General features: G+C 42.3%; 1 protein-coding gene across 1 annotated transcript; it reads right to left on the bottom strand.

The window, feature by feature from the left end:
* Positions 1-110: 110 nt before the first annotated feature.
* Positions 111-20749, bottom strand: LOC119158495 (testis anion transporter 1-like). The gene is made up of 15 exons (XM_037410525.1): positions 20505-20749; positions 17809-17940; positions 13390-13565; positions 11871-12020; positions 11554-11636; positions 11045-11192; positions 9975-10088; positions 7225-7331; positions 5754-5823; positions 4827-4919; positions 4618-4738; positions 3693-3751; positions 3057-3410; positions 1434-1488; positions 111-1305 (listed from the first exon to the last, which is right to left on the bottom strand). The coding sequence occupies exons 2-15, from the start codon at positions 17906-17908 to the stop codon at positions 1109-1111; spliced, it is 1827 nt and encodes a 608-aa protein (XP_037266422.1). The 5' UTR covers positions 17909-17940; positions 20505-20749; the 3' UTR covers positions 111-1108.
* Positions 20750-20819: the final 70 nt, after the last annotated feature.

Raw genomic sequence — 20819 nt, 5'->3', positions numbered from 1 at the left:
ATGTTACTGTAGACCAAGGGTGGCCAATCTGTTGAGCCAGTCAAGTGTAGTTCCCATGCCAAGGCAACATAAGCAGCGAGAGGGTCATGCTGGCATGGGAGCACAGGGTCGTCCAAGTCCCCAGCTGCCAAGGAAATGAGCTAGCAGGGACCGTCAAAGCTGACATCACTGAGCTGCTGTGGGTCCCATCCACACACCCAGCCCAGCCTCATCTCCAAGTGGGCTCTTGGGGAACCATTGTCACCTCCTGCCTGCTCCCAACCCTCCTGACCATGTCCATTAAATGGAGACTGGGTGAATATATACTGTCACCTTCAGTCTTTGAAGTTTTTTCTATGGGGGAGGGAGTCTGAAAGGTCAATACCCTTGTGTTAGACTATTCTGTACAATGCCAAGATAAGAGAGTTAAACAAGTTGTTCCATGAGAGGCAGAACTCAAGAACCCTGTTTTCCTGCAGATTTGGATAAATTTTTGCCTTAATCCTCACCTCCTGCAGCTATAGCACCCCAGCCTGGCAGCATGCATCGGATGATTAGCCAAGGCTAGGTTCTTTCCCTAGGTGGGGCAATTACTGGAATCTTCCACTCAGAACAAGGGCTTTTCCTGGAACTTGCAACAGTCTGCCCTATTCAAACTTGGCTGAGACAGCCAGTGAGCTTAAAAATTGCAGAGTACTGACAGAAAGAGCATGTGCATAAAACTTCAGTTCTTCCAGAAATCAAGCTAGCACTGTCCTTCACTTTCCTCATCAGCACCAAGGGAGCTGGCGCGGTAATATCTGGAAATAAAAAGTCTGGAGCTTTTGCTCTGCCCTGGCAGGGTCCTTCCTCTGCCAGAAAAATGGAAACAATTTTAAATGCAACAAAGTCATTGCCTGTCGCAAAACTCAGCTGGATGCCTTTCCAGCCTGCACACAAAGATGCCTTTCCCCAAACAGGAACAGAAGATTCAAAGAAACAAATTGGATTATCGATCCATTGTAAAAAGGCAAGTACCTGTGAAAAACTGGAGAATTCAAAAGAGCATCTGCTCTGCCCCCCTTTTCTCAGCCACAGGACAAGATTTAAGCTACTGACAGGACAATTTAACAACATGGAGGCTTAAATGTTAAACTAAATATTCTACCTTCTGCCGTTCAGCTAGTGCTTCTTGAGCAAACTCTTTTGCAGTAGGTCCTAGCTCATCTGGCTTTTGATGCTTGTCCAAAGCAGCCAGCACAGCATCATGAAGGGTTAGAAAGAACCTTTCTTTGGTGATGCAGCTGTCAAAGAAATGACTCTTCTCAAAGTCTGCTATCACAGAGACTATAAAAAAATGGGGGAAAATAAATAAAGCAGCAAAATCCCACTGGGCAGCACAGCTAAAACATTCCACTTAAGTTTAAAACTTATCCTTGGAGACAAGTCAATTAGTAAACAAATACTATACTCACAGTGACAGCCAGCTATAAGGACTGTAAGGCCAATATTGTGAAACATATGTATGATCTGTGGAAAGAATTCAATACAGGCATTAGAGCAATTCTGTGTTATACAAGTGCACTAGAGGGGAAAACATAAACAGGGAAAACATCCCTCGTAGTGTTTTATCTCTGAAGAAACCCCTTGTTCTGGTATCTCAAATCCTGTTTTTGAGTTCAGCACATGCTGGCCCTCCTGCAGTACGCTACACAGCACACTGTGTTACTTCACTTAAACAAAAAGTTCTCACAGGAACAGAGAAACTTGAAACATCTCTCTGTACGCAGATGCCAGGCCCATGTGTAAACAAGAACAGGAACCTATATTTGCAAGTGTGACCTGTAATTCTGGTTGTCTGAATTCTCATGTTCAACATTTTTAGATATATCAACTTAGTGTTAAAGGAATCAGAGTTCAGAGTAGATTCTCACCATGTTCTCAATGCCTAACCCTTTGTAGTGAAAAGATCTCAAAGCAGTTAATTGTTTTTTAAAAGGCAATGAAACCCATTATTTCAGAGAATCACAGAATTTCAAAATATGGGGCCAGAAGGAATCCGGAAGGACTGATTTTACCTGTCTTTCCCAATGGAAGGGTCATTTAATAGGTGGCAAATAAATCTTCAAGGCTTTTAGGGACATCAGTTCAGTCCACAATTATTCCCAATAGGTGTTAGCCTAACCTGTTATTAAACAAAAACCTTTTGAAGCTGAGCTGCAGAGTCTGAGGAAGCTGACTAAGAATCCATCTGGAACTGTATCTTTCTGAGAAGCACAGCTACATTAAATTTATTTTTGCTAAATATATATCTCCATTGGCTAGGCTCCCCACTTGAAAACTTAAAAGTTCAAGGCATACTTCAAAGAAAAGGTTAATTAGGTAGTCAGCAATAACAACAAAATCACTCTAGGAGAAGACAGCTGGTAGTTTTACATTGTAGAATCATAGAATCGTTTAGGTTGGAAAAGACCTTTAAGATCATCAAGTCCAACCATTAACCCACCACTGCCAAGGCCACCACTAAATCGCGTCCCCAAGTGCCACATCTACAAGTCTTTTAAATACCTCCAGGGATGGTGACTCCACCATTTCCCTGGGCAGCCTGTTCCAATGCTTGACCATCCTTTCAGTGAATAAATTTTCCCCAGTATCTAACCTAAACCTGCCCCGGTGCAACCTGAGGCCATTTCTTCTTGTCCTGTCGCTTGTTACTTGGGACACACTTTGAAACACTTTGAAAGAAGAGCATTTTTTTAAAGCATCCAGCCAGAAGAAAAAGTAAACTGCCAAAATGGAAAAAAAACAAAAGCAGACATTTTTATACATGTGGCTTTAGTTTACATGATTCTATAACTGGTCACAGTGGAGGATACGTTTTTGCATGTCCTTTGTATGAAGAGTGGGATTTTTGTTTTTAAAAGAAGTGGTTTTATGGAAATCTATTAATTTCTGAAACGCGATAGCTAAATCTTGCACCCTTAAAGGTCACCTGGAAGGTGTGCAGACTGTTATATAGCAGGACATTTTAGGCTAACAGGGAAGCTAAGACATCAGGTAGACCAGGTTTCACATTTACGTGCTCTTAGGTTGCTTACCTGTTGCAGTAACTCGGAACCTATCAAATCCACAAACTGCACCATGCTGAAGTCTAAAATAATGGTGTGAACTGGGCACGGCAAATGCCTTGGCTGTTCTGCCTGATGTAACTGTACTGAGGAATTATCTGTTGCAGAGCCTGGTGAACGGCCGCCTCTTCGCCTTTCATCCTCGTTCTTTTCAGTCCTAAGTGTCCTGTTACAGCCTGGGGACGTACACTGTGCATTGGCTGCTCCCATCAACAGTGTCCTAGAGCTGAGTTTGTCTCCATACTTTGACCAATGTACCAGATTAACTGAAGAGGAATTGCTGTCTGCGTGACGTCGCTTCACCAGCTTCTCTCTACATGGTATCTAAGATGGAAAATGGGAGAGTATACCAGTGATTGGAAGAACAGGTCCAGGAGGTGGAAAAGTGATTGGAAGAACAGGTCCAGGAGGTGGAAAACTTTTTGCTGCAAGTAAGACAGCACTGTAAATAATATGATATTTCCTTCTCTCATGGTAAAAAAACACAACTGAGCTAACACTAAACATAGGACAAAGCCACAAGAGCATGCAAAGTAGCAGGTGACTTAGGCAAGCCTCAGATGTGGTTAGCAGAGTGTTTTCAGCCACCAAACAGTACAGTGGTACCTTACTCTTCCACACTTTGAAATGGCCTGTGATACCGGACTCGGACTTGCTACTTCCACCTTTCAGGAACAAAAAAGAAAAAGACTGTTCATGGCCATTGCATTTCTGAGCAACGGTAAGCTGACCCTTACTGGCTGAGTTCTGCAGGCCTTTGATTCATCTACTTTCTTGTATGGCAGCTGGTCACATTTTCTCTCTCTTCATAGTTCCAAATGTGTTTTTTTCCTTTTTATAACACAAGAAAGGAAAATTCACTCTCTGCATTTTTGTACTTCAGAAGATGATGTTAAATTACCTATCACTTCCACTTCCTAAGCACCTTGGTGCCACTTATGTTTCCCAAACCACTGTCTTTCAACCCATTTCTCATACAATGGCTTTTACAAATCACATATAACTGCTTGAAAAATATCTTCTGAAGACAGTCCATTGTCTAAGACAATTCAGCAAATTCAGATAAAGAGGGATACAAGTGACTCTAGAAGAGGCACAGTGGCCAGTTATAGTAAAGATGAGAAATGCTCTCATGATAATTGTAGCTGCCTTTGAGGTACTTTGCACTTGCGCTTGGCAGTATTGGCAGTGGAACAAATTCCTTATAAGCAAGGGAACTCTCTCAGTTCTATGGGAAAAAGGAGAAAATCCTCACTGAAGAACCTGACAAAATTAATTCTTTCAGCTGAGGAGAGGATATGATGAATACTTCAACTGCCAGTTAATTCAGCCAGCCAGCTGAGCTACTATTGCTCTATCACATAAAGTATGTGTAAAGAAATACAGTGGTAATGTTTGCCTATTTTCATACAGCAAATACACATATGCTTTATATAAACATTTACAGCTTTTTCAGTACTGGCAAGTTAAGAACATTGTCCTCAGTAACATAAAACGAGGCATCTCAATCAAACAGACTAGGTAAACACACTTTTAAAGCTGATCCTAGGTGGTGGTAGAACTGGATGACAGACGCAAGAGCATTTAAGGTCTTTTCTTTCCACTCCAGCCCTCCCTTCACTTTCATCTAGAGGCACTGCTTTCATGTCCGTCTAAAAAATAAAGGCAGTTTTATTAGAGTTTTTATCTCCCTAAGGCAGGCTCTTAGAAACTTCCACTGACTGAAAAACTGGCATTTACCTTGTGTAACAAATAGGTTTTGAAGTGATTCATGTTTGCGAAAGAGATGGAAGAACAACATTGGAAGATTTTGATACCTTCAATCTGCCTTACCTGTAACACAGAAGTTGTTATCTGTGAGGGTTGTACCTGGCAGAAGCTATTTTTCCCCCTCCTGCCTGTGTTGCAGTCTGCAAGGTCCTACCCTCAGGACAGTTTTGTGTGGTGACGTTGTTGGCTACACTACACACTGGCCGTGGCACTGGCAACATGGACCTAATTGCCATAAACTAATCTGCTTCTCTTGCAATTAAAAACATACCTCCAGCAGATCTATCACAGATGACAGTTGGCTGCTTTAATATAAACCAAGCCAAATTATTTGTAATGCTCATTACAGAAAACGTACAATATACCTTTGTCTTAGTAATGCCCTTAAATTATTCTGATTTTTGCAAATCCATCAGCATAGCTTTGGGAATGTACCCATGTGGCAAAGCTCCCTACTTCTATATTGCTTAACTCTGTATGGTGCAGTCTTGAAAATAATGTGTTCAAAAGGCCCGTGCCCTACCTATTTCCCCATCACCGGGAAAACCTGTGAGTCAGTCTAGCACGTGCACAGCTGTTACTGTGAAAACACAGGCAGAGTGGACAAAACCAGACTAAGAAAAGCAGGTCAGCAAAAAATGCCAAAGAGCTGTGGAAGTGACAGCAGCGCAGCTTCTACCATGGGGACAGCACAGACCAACCCACGGAGCTTCATGGGGCCCAAGCAGGCCAAGCTAGGTGTCTGAATCCCTTCACACTACAGACACTTCAGCATTCTTCAGTTTTCTAAGTTTTGAATCAAATGGACTGAGTCTGAATGGTCACCTCCCAGGCATTTAAGGGAAGAAGCTGGATTACACAGAGAGATTGAACATTTGGTTTTTTGTTTCCTCTTACGGCTCTGTAGACGGATAAACTTCTATAAATATTCATGTTTGGAATCTGTCCCAGCACCATCATCTTCCTTCTGAAACAAGATGTTTATTAGGTTTTCACAGAGAACAGAGAAAACCCATCTGTTCCCAAAAGCTAGATCTCCGTATTTCTCTCCTCATCACTGGATACACCAACTGTAACTTAGAGAGTATGAGTACAAAAAGTTATTCACTCATAATTAGGGTTCTTTGAGTAGGGGAGCAGTACACAAGCACAGCCCCCAGCTACACTGGTGTCCTCAAGAATGTATGATGTTTCATTTCTAGCGCTGGAACACTTGGATTATTGTTATTATGCTAGAAAGCGTGTTCCCTCTCTGTCTCCCCACTGCCCTCAAAGATACATCCACACAGACAGGTTGAAGCAGCTGTAACTTGTGCTTAGAGCTGGCTGCACACAGGCTAGGTTTGATCCAGAGGTCGTCTAGCAGCATTAATGCAGGGGTTTGCCTCGAAGGAGAATATCCTGGTTGGGGTACCATGCTTTTCTGCATTGTTTTGGGGCAGGTTCTGGTCAGTTCAGGGCATGGGTGTAACAAATATGTGGCTGGCTGGTTGCTGAACTGGAAGGCAGTGGACTCTGATGTATGGAAAACTTGTCAAACACACTCTATTCAAAGCAATCGGTTTGCAGATAACTCCCCATGCTTTTTTGAGTGTTGTTGGCATAATGCTTTCACTGGTAGAATGACAAGTGGTTATATATCCTGAAAGTAGTATGGACATCAGGGATACTTAACAGAACAGCAGCTGCAGAAATGCCCTTTCACAAAGCTGATTGAACCCCAAGGTAAACCCAAGAGCATAACAGCAGAGTTTCAGACATCAACTGAAACTCTTCCTGAAGGTATTCCTTCAGAGCCACTCTGGATCAGACCACAAGCAGCTGAATATCTGCAGCAGCTGTTACTTCCGATCTCTGTCCATGTTATTCTAGAGGCTTCGATCTACTCAGACAAACACCTCCCTATCATGGTAAATCTCAGGAGGTGTGGCTTGGATTTATGAATTATTTTCCTGTTTGGATTAGGAGCTAATAAACTGAGTAATGTGTGCCTGATGTAACCTCCCTCCCCTATCACAAACCGAGTTTATGGAAAAGATAAAGCAACTTGGTAAATGGCAGTGAAGACTGAGGAATGTATTTGAAATTAAGGCACAACATCTCATTTTATCCCTAAAGCAGTGTTTATACAGATCGTCTCTCCTGGCTGATGCCTACACCACAATAAGCAGTCCTCAACAGCAGAAGGGATCAATCCAGAGCCCATAAACTCAGATTACTGGTTTGGGATAGCATTAGGGAAGCTCCAGAATAACCTGACTGAAGTGTTGACAAACATGAAACAGCCTTTTCACTGTCAAGTGTATAACTATCTCTAAAATATCAACTCTAAGAAAAACTAGTATTTTGTTTTAAAAGTTACAAGTACCTGTGTGATCTAATGGTGATTATGAAGAAGGTAAATCCCATGGCGATCACTAAACCGACATCAAGACCAAAACAAACCACTGCAGCAAAAGTTACAAGCCAAATAACCTTTGAACAAGAGACAGAACATGAGCAGTAAAAAGATGCTAAATGACCTCCAACTCAGCCCCAGCATTTGCAAATTGCAGACAATAGAAAAGACTAGAAATGGTAGCATGTGAAAAGCTTTGTTGGTATACCTAGACTAACCCAGTCCTGGAAGCAGTTGCAAAGAACAATCACAAATCACTGTTCAAATCTCCAGAGTTTTTAACAGAGCTTCAATTATCAGGAAAAAACACATCACATTGGGCTCCTTCTCTTTATGAGAAATCCTGCATAAGAGTTGACATGAGAATGTGGCCCTGGATGGCAGCTAGACAATTTCCTTCTTTGGGAATCTGAGAAGCAACAACAATATTCAGTTTCCCCTGTATTTCCCTGCTTTGCCCTGCCCTCCCAAAACATCCATTTCTCCCTTTAAAACACATTCTAAATCCTAGGTGGCTTTTTTTGTCACTTACAAAATGATACTTATCCCATCTCCACAGGATGGGGATGTCCTGAAATTTTTCAAGAAAAGGAAGCATGTTAAATACCACAATAGCAGCTAGTATACCCTGTACAAATCAGAAAAATAGCATCTATTATTATCTGGTTAATTTTTGCTTGCAACCACAAACATGCCAAGGAACAGACATCCATGAAAAACAAACTGCTTGAAATTAAAACCTTGTAATAGCTTTATTTCCATGGTTTGTATAGATACGTATAACAGTTCTCTGAACTGTAAATGAGCATGAAACTAGGATATAACTTCTTGTTTGATTTCACAATCGCTTCTGCCAATACAACTGGACTTCCTCTTGAAATGCTATGTGTAGTTTCCATTACAGTGTTCTTTAGTGAATCCCCATGCCTCCGGCAGCACTACGAGAAAGGCCAACACTATCTACAGAATTATGAGTTGCTGTTTCAAAGAATGGTTTCAATTAGCATGCATAGTTCATTGCCAGATTTAGGAAGTTGTTTGACACCATTTGTTGAAACAGCCTTTTGGCAAAGAAAAGGAGACCAAAGGGAAGTAGATAGTTAAATTCTCTTTTGTCAGCTAGTTTTGGGAAAGGGATTAATTCTCCCATTGTACAAAGAGGCCAGGAAAAAAATCAGGAAGTAATGCTCTGTCAGTGATTCCCTAAGAAAAACAGGGAAAAAAAAAGGAAAGTCTAGATAAAAATTTAAGGGAAAAGCAGAAAACTGAGTACTCTGAATAATCTATAATAACAAAATGTTTATATTTCTTGTACTGGCAATGCAAAATCCACAGAAGGAAGTTTAGGAGTCCATATGGCTTTAAAATAAACCTCAAAGACCAAGCTAGAATCACAGAAACTAAACCCAAGTTTCTATTTGGAAGATTTTTTTTACTTTAAAGATTTTGAATCACCTGACTTGGAGCTACTTCTACTGATGCAAGAGAGAAACTCATGAATTTTTTTATAGAAGTGTGCAAAAGCTTGGAAGGTGTGAAACCAAAACTGAAATACAATGTTTAAATTACAGAGGCTGGCAGTGAAATTTCAATCCAGTTTTAGCCAATGAATTTTAGCTTGTACTGATCAGTGGGAGATTGGAGAGAGATGCAATATTCGTTAGCTAATATGTTATCCTGCTGAAATTTAGGAGAGTTTAAAGTACTTGTTTTGGTTTGGTGCATCTCTGAAAACAATTAACTCTAGAGCATGATATAATCCTTAACTATACCAGAAAAGTCTTCACATTATGCTTAGAAACTCTATTTTCATTTTATCTTTAGGAAGCAAGTAGGTTGCTGCCATAACTATTTCAGGGTCACTTACATTAGGCATCATCTGGAAAAAGTGTCCTAGTTTCAGTGCAACAACCAGCATCATAGATGCTCCAATCACTGCTGCTAACTGAACAGGAACACTTTATTAGAGGCCTGACAGAGCCATTTACTTACTTGTCTGCTCTAAACCAGTAGGCATGGCCCACGAACCACCACTGCCTGGGAGAAATAACCAGCAGACAATTAACAGAGGCCACAGGTATGCTGCAATGCATGGTGCAAGTTCTAGAATACTCAAGCTGAAAGAGTTTTCTGTAAATATAAATTTGGCCTTAACAGACTATTCTTAGGCACAACAGAACAATGCAATGCAGGATTTTGGTTTGAAAATTTCTCCTGAGTAATAAGATACTTCTCTTGCAAGTCAGACTTTGGAATCAACTCTGTATTAAATAGAATTATTTCTATGCTGCAGTGAAGCATGTACAGACATTCAGTTAAGAGGCATGATAAAAACATTATTACATATTAGACTCTCCCCCTAAAAACCCAAAAGATCACTAAGTACTCAAGAGTTAGCAAGAAGTGGCAGAATGAAGGGTGCATGAACAATCTTCCATTTGGCTTTTTGGGTATATTCACTAAAATACAGTTTTAAACTGCATGAACATACCCTATTCTCCCCACAGGACCTCAGCTTCCTTCATGGCACATCATGTGCTGTAAATATCATGTAAATATAGTACATAATATAACAACACAGAGAGGGTATCTGAATTCACGTTGCAAGATGGGTAACTTTTATCTCTCACAAATTGTTTAGATTAAATGTCAGCCTATACTCGGCATACAGTGATTTCAGATGAAGATTTGGAAGTTTAAACCAATCCAGCCCAGCTCACCTGTGTTCTTCCACCCGTCTTCTCTCGAATGATGGTTTCAGAAATAGCACAGCTGACAACAAAGCTTTTGAAAAATGAGCTGCAAATATTGCATAGCCCCACAGCTATTAGCTCCTGTAAAACAGAAACAGAAGGAAGCTGAGAAAACCCCAAACGAATTACTTGCCTTCATAGAAATAGTTTATCAGGAATTCCCTTCCTTTTGTTCACACTTGCTGGTTGCTCATCTGTGTCGCTAAGCTCAGGAAACCTTCTCGAAAGCAAGGTGCCCCATGGTTAAATGAGCTCTCTTAAAAGGCATACAATTTTCACAGCTGAGGATCTCATGGACCCAAAAACTCAGTCCCTTCTTTCAAAGAAATCCACTTAGAACCCCAAAGCTATGAAGCACTGACCTTCAAGCTAACATGTGGCAAATCTCAGTGTGTAGCATAGTAGACCTGGACAAAAGCTGAGTGGAAAAGACATTCCCTTCGTATTTATCCCCAGAGGCTTCAAGAAGTCAGGGCAGCTTCCTTAGTGGCTTAGTTCCATTCCAGTAAAGATCCAAAGCCATCACAACAAGCTAAACATGGAGCAGTGCAAAACACCTAATGCTTACTAAGTCTATCACACAGGGAATTAAACAGTTTTAGCTTGAAAGCCTCTCAGAGGAATCACTCTGGGCAGAGAATCCATACAGCGGGATAGTAGCCACATATAGAGAAGAACTACGGCTGCTCTGGCCATATACAATTTCAGCTATTAATTTATCATGCTTCTGTAGTCTCATGGATTCATGGCAGCAATGGTCCTCAACGATCGGCCGCAGCACTATGTGTGTGTGAGGTTCACCCCAATCACTGGGAACATAAAAAGGCCTCTTGGCTAAAGGTGGCCATGTTTTGGTCTTCACATTATTGGCTTAAAACATCCACTTTCCATAGGGAAGGATAACAAGTTGCTACAAAACCATCATCTGGCACATTCACTCCATCCTTACATTTCTACCACTGTCAGATAGTTAGTGGCGTTGCAAGTTGAGTTCAGCTTGCTTCTTGGCCTAGGAAGTACGGTAGTTTTGTTCTTACCTGATTGCTGGCAATATTGTAGTTGTGAAGTGAAGCGTACTTCTCCCCAACAAAAACAAGAAGGAAATAGCTTACAATAGCAAGGGAGAAGGCATGCAGTATGAGCTTGCTCAGGTTTGATAAATCTGGTGGTGTAGGAGGCAGAAACCTACAGGATCAGAGAACAGATAAGTTTAGACCCGTTCTGAGCTCTCTCCACATTAACTTCAAGCCCAGGACTGTCACCAGAGGCATCCAGCACCCCACAGGAGATGCTCTCAATCTGTAAGACATCCACCTGACAATAAAAAAGCAAATTCCCAAATTCCTTTTTCTTGTGTACTAATGAAACCTGAATCTAATACAGAAAACTGCATGTGCTTGGACAGATGCAATTTAAATTCTTGAACACTTACTCCTCTAGCTGTGCTTCCCAGTAAAAGCCAGCCCATGTCAGATTTCAAGAACAGGCTGAAGCATCTCTTTCGTACCTCAAAAGTATGACTTGGTAAACAGCATAGATAACTAACCTCTGAGGAATCATACTGATCACAGCACTACTAGATTCAGCATGCAGATGAATGCGGTTAGAAATAATGGTGACTCTGATAATCTGGGAAAGAAAACAAGAAGCAATACCAGAGATTATACAGCATTTGCTCCTGAAACTGTACACAGTCCATCTAAAGACAGTTAATCTTGCAGGAGTATTTAAAGGACTTAAGCACAGATTCAGTGTGTGAAAGTAACAGCATTTTGAAGTAATATGTGAAATGTTTTTTGAAATAAAGTATATTATACTCTCTGTTACTTCAGTTATCACAATGGCATTTTGAAGATCACTTACCAAGAGAAGTTCCATAGGAAATGCAATAGGAATATGTTTATAAGTTATCACGATAGATGTACTGAGTTGTAGTGTGGCCACGCTGAGCAAAAATAGCAGTATGCTGGTTGCATTAGCCTTTGGGAGAGCCAGGATGCAATGAAATAGATTCTGAAAAAGAATCATCATAGACAGGATCAGAGTCAGATACAACTATTTTTATATTCCAGGAGACTGACATAGGTTGCCCTGACATTTGCAACTCACCCTTTCTGCTATGGTGGTATCTTCAGTTAGAAGAACAATGATGCAAAACAATATTTAAAAACCCTAACTTTTCTATTGGTATCTGCAGAGAAAACACTGCCACAAACAGCTCAGACCTAGTACCATCCTTCTTCTCTCTTTTACACTACTTTTCTCTGAAGTTGCCTGGTTGACATTATTAAAGTAAATCAGGATGAATTAGCTTTAACTTGTCTTTAGCTTGGAGTCTGCTGCCTCTTTGACAGATATGACAAAGATACAGTGTGCCCAACAGCTTGCCCATGACGACCTATTGAGGAAAAAAAGTACCTATTTCTCCTTCCTTTGCTTTACTACAATTACAGACATGCTGAAAATATATAATAGAGCTACATAAGTAATTAAAAATATGCACAGACTTTTCTTCTTGCATGTAACACAATAAGCTCCAAACACTGTTCAAGGCAACAGGAAGGTGAAGTAAACCACAGCTGAGACTTGCACAAATATCCCTTAGCAACTGACTTAGATTGAAATTGCCTTCAATTTCTGAAGGTGTTCTTTTCTTTCCCTTCCAAGAAGCATGTATTTCTTCGACTAATAATGGATTGAGTCACATAGAAAATCTCCAGGGGCCTCTTAGGGAAGTCAAGCATGATGTCAAAAATAAAGGTAAACTGTGACACAATGACATGCAGCGCTGCTGCAGTGAGGTAAGCATCACTGAGTCTTCGGCACATCTGTTGTTACAAACCCCAGGCAAAAGCAGCCTAGCAGCAACTGTATGGAACAAATGAGAAGTGAGATGCGATATAATTATCTAAACCTGTCCTTCTTGTTTTCATATTTGAAGAGCATGACTCTTCCTTGCCATACATGATGGATAGCTATTTGAACATGCTATTTGCATTATGCACAATAAAGTCAGACACTGCCAAACCAAAATAGCAGTTTACATCAAGTGTGTGCAGTTATGCAGGACTACCTAAGGGTCCACATAATGCAGAACTGGTCAGCATAACAGATAACCATTTACTTTTTACATTAATCACGAACACATTAATCTTAACCTATCGTATCTTTTTCAGACAGCATGACAGGAAGAGACAGACCTTCATGTTCCACTTTGCACAACATATGTATTCAAATGGGCTGAGCTTAGTATTTGTTCTAAGAATATGCAAGCAGTTCCAGTCCTTACATTTGTGTGAAGAATGCACATAAGGATACATCATTAAGATGTATCATTATATATCATATATATATGAGGATATAAAATAGATTCTTCTTCTACCTGAATGATGCCAGTCAAAAATGTTACTGATGCAGTAAGTGTGAAGGCCTCCATGTAATCTTTCATAAATGTCGGGTCTGAGAAGTTGTTCAGTGAACTGTTAGAGGACAATGTTTGTTTGAAATTATGAGACTTCAGAATGCTTGTCAGCACCATATTTAGGATGCTGAATGACCCTGGAACCAACAGAACAGAGAACAGAAAATAGAACTGCCTGAGGTGTTGCAACAAAGACTTACCTTAGAACCACACATCTATCTCTCCCCTCCCCATCAGTCTGCAGTATGAGACAGTCTATTGTCATTCATATATATAATCCACATATATAATTCATTTTCACTGTTTCTGAGTAAGTACCTAAAGTTTTCAAAGTCCTGCCTGAAATTTTCAGATCCCTATTTTATGAGCGAAGTCTTCAGTTTGTCACATGCACAAAGATTTTAATGTAAAGCACAGAAAATGGATGCATGACAATAAGCTGCCAGAGAGGCTGAAAAATGAAGTCAGTCAGAGAAGGAACTGCCAAGTTACGTAAGAGGCCAGAGCCCCACATACCCACTTATTATGATAACGTGAAGGCCCTTCTCACATGTAAATAGCATTTTAATAAGGTAGCTTCTTAACAAATTAAGAATGTAAACCCATCAACAGTTCAGTCATGGCAAGAAACTGCATATAGAAAACCATGGGGAACACCAGAAGCCAAATCACGATTCACAGTAACATCCTAGGGGTAAATGTGAAGCAGCTTGCACTGGTCCTCCATGTAGGAGACACAGGACTCTCCATGACACTCCAGCCATCACCTTTGCACTGGTGTCCGTGATGATACAGGAGCTCGGTCAGCTCACATCACGGGGGTACAAAGCACCTCGCAGCTGCAACTTGACCGACTTGGTGAAATTCTCACCACAGGTCAGCTGCAGCAGTGGAACAACAATGAACTGGGAATCCAGGGGTCTGGATTCTCACCTAAGTAACATCCACCTGTTAGATAGGACATCGTGCCAGTTTTTTGAAGCAGCACTGAACATAATCTCTAAGTTCTGCAGAAACATTTCACAGTACAAAATAAACCTCACTAATTGAGATATGATGTGAAGTCCCGAATATAACATGTATCATCGAGCAGCAGACAGCAGAAAGAAAGCCATTGGTATTTGGCAGAGGCAACCTGGTCAGCCAAATTCCTAAAAGCCCTGAAAAGCAAAAAATCTATTGCTAAAATCAAGCAAATTAGGAAGGCTCTCTGTCTTTGGTTACTATTTTTAAGTAAAATTTTGCTGATGAAAACCTGACCACCTTTATGAAAAACCCAGTTGTTCAGGACCTGATAAAGACAGGCCAGTTAGTGACAAAAGCCAATGTTGTTTTACCACACGAGCCCTAGCTAACTAGAAATTAGACAAAGAAGCAGAACAACTCTTCCTGCAGGCCATCTATTAGTGGGGTGGCTATGCAGGTGAGTATCTAAGAGACCTGGTTTTGTAAGGTGGATTTTAAAGGCTGAGTTATTCTGTTTGCAATATAGGAAAATGCTGCTATTAGTTTATATTTTGAGTAGTGTCCTGTCCTTGAAATTACACCATGTGACATCTGATTACAGAAAAGAAGTTCTCCTGCAAATATGCAAATAAATAGATTAATGATTTAAGGAACTTCCAAAGTTCAAGTTCCCACATAACCTGATAACATTAGAAAGAACAGAAACACACAGAGGAGACAGATTATGAAACGCATGATAGACAAAGGAAGCTAGAAGGTTTTTTCTTTTCTCTCTGCCTACCCTGAGGAATCTGAAACATCCCAGAACTTAGGCCTGCATGTAGATCCCTCAAGATCCATTCTCTGAACTGATATGAAAACAGCCAGTTCAGGACAGGGAACATTTTGAGTGTGATCTTTCTGCACCTTCCCCAGGAGAAGCTGAAAAGAATCAGATAAACTAAGCTATATGCAATGCCTTTTACAATCTGTAAAGCACTTCTCCCTGCAGCACTTTCACACGGCCTGATGCTCTGCAGGCACAGGAGCCATACTGCTACGGTTAGCTCTCTGCAGGCACCATACACCATATACCGTGAGCCCGCACAGGCATTAGCCTTCCGCAGATCCAGCTGGCACATAACATGAATCCTACATAGGCACCCCCCTCCCTTTACATTCCATTCAGCTGAATCGCAAATACTCTGTGTGCCATTCATGTGCTAGTCTGTCAGCACAGGAGCCCAGAGCGCTGAATGCATCAATTACTTGACCTCATTAACACCACAGAAAAATAGGAGATGGTATTTTGATTCCTCCTGTTCTGATCTAGAAAAAAAACCATGCAAACACTAGATCTGGGGGGCAAAAAAAGACAAACCTGTCCTACCTCCAAAACACAGCCAAAATTTCCTGTATTACATTATTTAACAAGGAGATGCAAGCAGGACTGGACCTAGATGATTTATTTTGCATGTATGTTTTTGAATCAGAATTTCCAGTAGGTAAACTCCAACTAACCCCACAGTCCTGTGGCTCCTTCTTCCCCTTTTTAATCCCCTGGCAACGTTGGTGATTTTCTGCTTACAAACCAGATGTAAGTGATGTAGTGTCTGCCCAAGGCTTCTGGCAGCCTTGAACAGTGGCTGTGGGGACTGACCCCAGTTAACACTATAGAGCTAAATCCCTGGGCTGACAAGTGGATACAAAATGGAGAACAGAGAAAACACATGAGATACGGAAGTGGAAAAGAAACAGGGGAAAAAAAAAAAAAAAGAGTATGAGGAAGCAAGGCAGACATGATTCTTAAATGATGAGCTGGGGGAGGGAACACGGAGATTTTCTTATTAAGCATCAAGTGCAATGATAAAGTTTTCAATAACATTAGCTATGACTTTAGAGCAAAATTTTCCCTTTGATCTCTGGGCAAGATTTATTTTATTGCATCAGGTGTGTCTGGACAGACAGACTGTTAGCTGTAGATCACATGTCATAATTATACACAATTCACCCTTTTCCATCAAGTAATTTTGTTTCTCTGACTCCAGAACGTCATCCAATCTCCTTCTTACATTATTTTTTTTTTAATATATAAAAAAGACAGCGCTAGAACAGAAGGCTATTGCACAATCTAAAGGATCTCACTATTACAGAGATTAATCTTGATGATAAGTCTTCATGGTGAATGAAAACGAGAAAACACAATAGCAACTCAAACTATGGCTCCACTTGCCTTCACTTATCAGCAGGAAATTACTTTACAGCAGTGTTAAGTCAGACGTGACCCATCGTTTTAGCTGCAGTCCCACAAACAGCTGAGCTGATGTAAGAGCTAGTTACACAGAATGAGAGAGGTCTGGCTCCCCTACTTCCCTTTCCCTGTGTGGTCCTGTCCCTTCTGGCAGCAACAAGCTGCTAGATTAGCTCACCACACCTTACGGAACCTCACCCATAGCTAGACTTGAGTCTCAAGTCCTACCATGGTCTCAAAACAACAGTTTAAGTTTCAGTAGATGTTCAGCACACATGCTGAAACAAAGCCCATATAACTGATGATTCAGAGATTTTGTATTTACTTTCTTAGGAGGACTTTATAATAGAGTCTACACAGCCATAACAGCTGACAGTCCACTCTGAATCCAAAAAAAGATTGAGAAAGAAAACCGAGATATTCATAGTCAAACAAAACTAACAGGGAAGCTGATGAACAGGCTCCCTATTTTTTATTATATTTGCCTTGCTGGAAGAGCATCAGGAATTCTCCTATGCTGCCAACAAAGACCGCCTTCTAGTGAGCCTGCAGGGCTCCTTTGGCAGAAGAGATGCTTCTGCTCCTTGTATAATACCCAAAAGAGAATTTTGGCAGATGGGAAAATGAGGCTGTGGAAGCAGTAATGCTTTATCAGTACCCTAGCCTCACCCGTTCTTCCCAAAGAACACAGGACCATAGCTCCAAAATAATGCCAGAGCAGTTCAGTCAATCCCAGTCGTACCATTATCCAACTTTCCATGTCTTCAGCTAAGAGGGAACAGGAAAAGGCTCCTGAAATTTATGAAATAAAAGTATCAAAATACACAAATAAGAAAAAAGCAAATGAGAGCCTGTGTCTGACAGCTAGGATGAGGGAAGCACCGGAGGGAACTACAACTATTGGCACTTTCTCTTTACGGTGCATGTATCCCTCATACTATCACAGTCCTAAAGTGAACAGACACTTTCGCAGATAGCAAATAGCAACTTGGGTAAAGATCAGCGCTAAAGTGATCTTGCACGTTTCAGCTGCAAGCTGCTGTAACTGAGTGTTCTGCTTTGGTTATCAATGAGTGCAGTTCAGCATTTTAATTACCAGCTGTGGTACTAACTTTTTTTACACTTGGGCTTGAAGAGCCTCCTTAGTTCCTTTGCACCTGATAAATTCCTGGCATAGAACTCACCTGCATTGTAGTTGTCTGCTCTCCTGAAGGATTTGTAGCACTCCACCCAAGGTGGAGGACGGTTCTCTTTCAAAGTATGCCTGGAAGTGCTCCTCTGCATTTCTCTTTGGACCCTGAAATCTGCTTGGTTGCCTGTAAGTACCAACAGTATTGTTGTCAAGCACCATATTTTCCTTCTGAACAGTCAGTTAAAACCAGAGAAACAGCAAATGTGGGAGACCACAGTGAACACTCTCTTTCTTGGCAGCGAGACTGCAAGAGAGAAGCAGTCACTGACTGAAATACCTACTAAAACCAAACCAAAAAGTATGACACGTGATCAGTCCATCCCAACATAACTCCTGTGAAGCCCATAGTTACAGCAGGGATAAGCAAGCCTCTGGAGACCGAAATCCACGAAAGATGTGCTGCTATTGAAAGCAAACAAATCAATTGCCAAATGAGTTGCAGGAACACCAGGTCCTCCTGGAACTTGCCTTGTCCCTACCCTGTAGGAAAGACCAGTGTGCATCCCCTCCATTTTGTGATCCCAAAAGCAGGCCCATGTTTAGGGAACCAAATACAGTCCTTCTCCATAAACCTACCACAGCTGAGGAAAAATTTTGAATTCTCTTTGTTTCCAATCCTGGAGGAAAAAGACTTAGAGAACAGCTAACTCTGAGGCTCTGCAAATGCCAGAGCTTGCTGTATAAAATCAGTATCTAATACCACTCAGGTTTTTAAATCCCAAAGATCTCTGAGTGACATTCCTCAGAATTTTAATATCATGAAGGAAATCTGAATTCAGTCACTGTCACTCAGAGTAGGTAAGATGTGAGCTCCGAGAGTTAATACTGTGTAAGTCAAGGTCCAGTGACAAAGTTGTCATACCAACAGCTGAGGCAGAAAAAAAAAAATTCAAATCCAGAGCTACCAAGTGAAAGTACATGTAAGAAGGGTGGTGACATGTAGGAACAAATTTTGTGCTATGGGCAGAACAAAGAAAGAAAAGAGGAAATATAAAAAGGCTGTGAGTGAGCAGCTGTGAATCTATCCTGAATCCAAGTTTAAAGTCTCAAAACCTGCAAAAAAATTCATTGGGATTTACATTTTCTCCTCGTATTTCATTTCCTGAACCACCAGGATCAGTTTGTACAGGTCTGGTGCTTTGCATCACTGAGATCTGCTATTGCTAATACAGCAACAGGGACTCCAGCACAGTACTTACTGTTTTGTGAGACATATCTACAAACACATACACATGCCCCGGTCGTTCTAAATCACAAAGAGAGGTAACAGTAGGCAAGTTTCAAACACACTCCATCCCTAGGGCATAGTTTCTCTCTCTGACAGAAGAGAGAAATCAATGTCTTCCACAGGTGAGTTCAAGAGTAATTTTGTTCATTAGCTTCTCACACCCAGTACGAGCTTTTGAAGCCTTAGCCGTTTCTGACATCTTTGAGCACAATCAGCTCTTCTCAAGGCAAGGTAATACAACAAGCAAAACTAACGTGAAGCTAGAGTTTGCAAATTCAAGGCAACAAAACCCCCAGCATGCCAGAAGTGTGTGCTTTTTAGGTGCAAGCAGTGGTAACTTTCAGCTGTTCGCATTTAGACTTCAGCGATGACTCACAGCAGCAGAGCGCAGGGTCCCACTCTGTGCAGGGAAAGAAAAAGGCTTTTACATGGGAAGCCAAATGTTTTAAAGGCAGGCTTCCATACCCCATTCAAAATGTGCCTGTCTTGCACAGCACTGCTAACGAGACGCATCTTCCTCAAGCTTAAGATCAAAAGCTAAGTGGCCTTAAACTCAAATCCTTAACATTATTTACTTGCTGTGACATTCTGTACTTACTATGTGGTAAAGGTACCACGGGCTCCACTCCAAAACGTGCTTAACCTGCTTGTTACAGTAAGTCATGCCTTCGTTGAGTCTTAGGCATGTACTTGAAAGCAAGCACATACCGATCTTTGATATTGCAAGGCCTATTACAGTATTAAGAAATAGTTTATTCTCCAAACACACAGAGGAAGATCAGGACAATGGGAAATCTGGGCAGGGAGAGCTTAGCACTCCTCATCACTCCTGGCGTGAAGCCCCTAGGAGGGAACAAAGTGTCCTTAGGAAGTTTCTAAGAGCAATTAATACCGGCTTGTAAGACTTCAGAAGCACTAGAGCTACGGTTACCCTAAGGTACTCCATGGCGGGCTGCTACTCACCCTAACAGGATACCCTGGGCCTGCAGAAATGCTGCCTTAGAAAAGCTTTTTCATCTATTTCCCTTTTTAAAATATTTATCTAAAGCACACGCTAAGGTGGGCCGCACAGGAAAGCCAAGCAGGGCTCGCGAAAAGGCGAAAAAACAGCAGCAATTCCCAAATTTTAGCGTATTTGCAGCGCTGCAGGTGCACGCCGGGCCACCCCCCCCTTCTCCCAGCCCCGGGAACACCCGCCAACCTCCCCCGGGCCCCGCCCCGCGGCGCCGCTCTCGCGAGAGCCCGCCGCGCTGGTTCCATATTGGGTCATCTCTGCCCTGAGCGCCTCAGCTCTCGCGAGAGCTGTCGTGACAGGCGATTGGGCTCAGCCGTGGCGGCGGAGCGGTGTGTGTGTGTGTGTGCGTGTGCGTGTGCGTGTGCGGGGCTGCGGCCAGGCCCAGCCTGGGCTGCGCCGCTCGGGGCGGGGCAGGCGGTAGGGGCGTCGCTCTGAGCCGCCCTACCTGCAGCGGCAGTGTCTCCCCTCACCGCGACGCCGACCCGCTCGCTGCCGGCTGAGCGAACCGCCGCCGCGCCTCGCTTCACCTCAGCTCACCTCCCGGGGCTATCCCGCCCCTCAGCGAGCCGGGGGAGGGGGTAGGCGGGAGAGAAGCAAGGCGGGAAGGCGGTGACAGGGCCGCTGGCACCGCGCCCCCGTCCCCGTCCCCCCCGTCCCCCCCCGCCCCCTGCCCTGAGGTGAGGGGAAGGCGGGAGCGGGACGCGCGAGCCGCCCGCCTGAGGGGGCGCGCGCGAGCGGCGGCGGCGGCCCCGGCGGTCGG

Source organism: Falco rusticolus, chromosome 17 (assembly GCF_015220075.1).
Source record: "Falco rusticolus isolate bFalRus1 chromosome 17, bFalRus1.pri, whole genome shotgun sequence".
Lineage (NCBI taxonomy): Eukaryota > Metazoa > Chordata > Aves > Falconiformes > Falconidae > Falco > Falco rusticolus.
The sequence above is the reverse complement of the archived record's forward strand: the minus strand, read 5'-3'. Positions and strand labels throughout refer to the sequence as shown.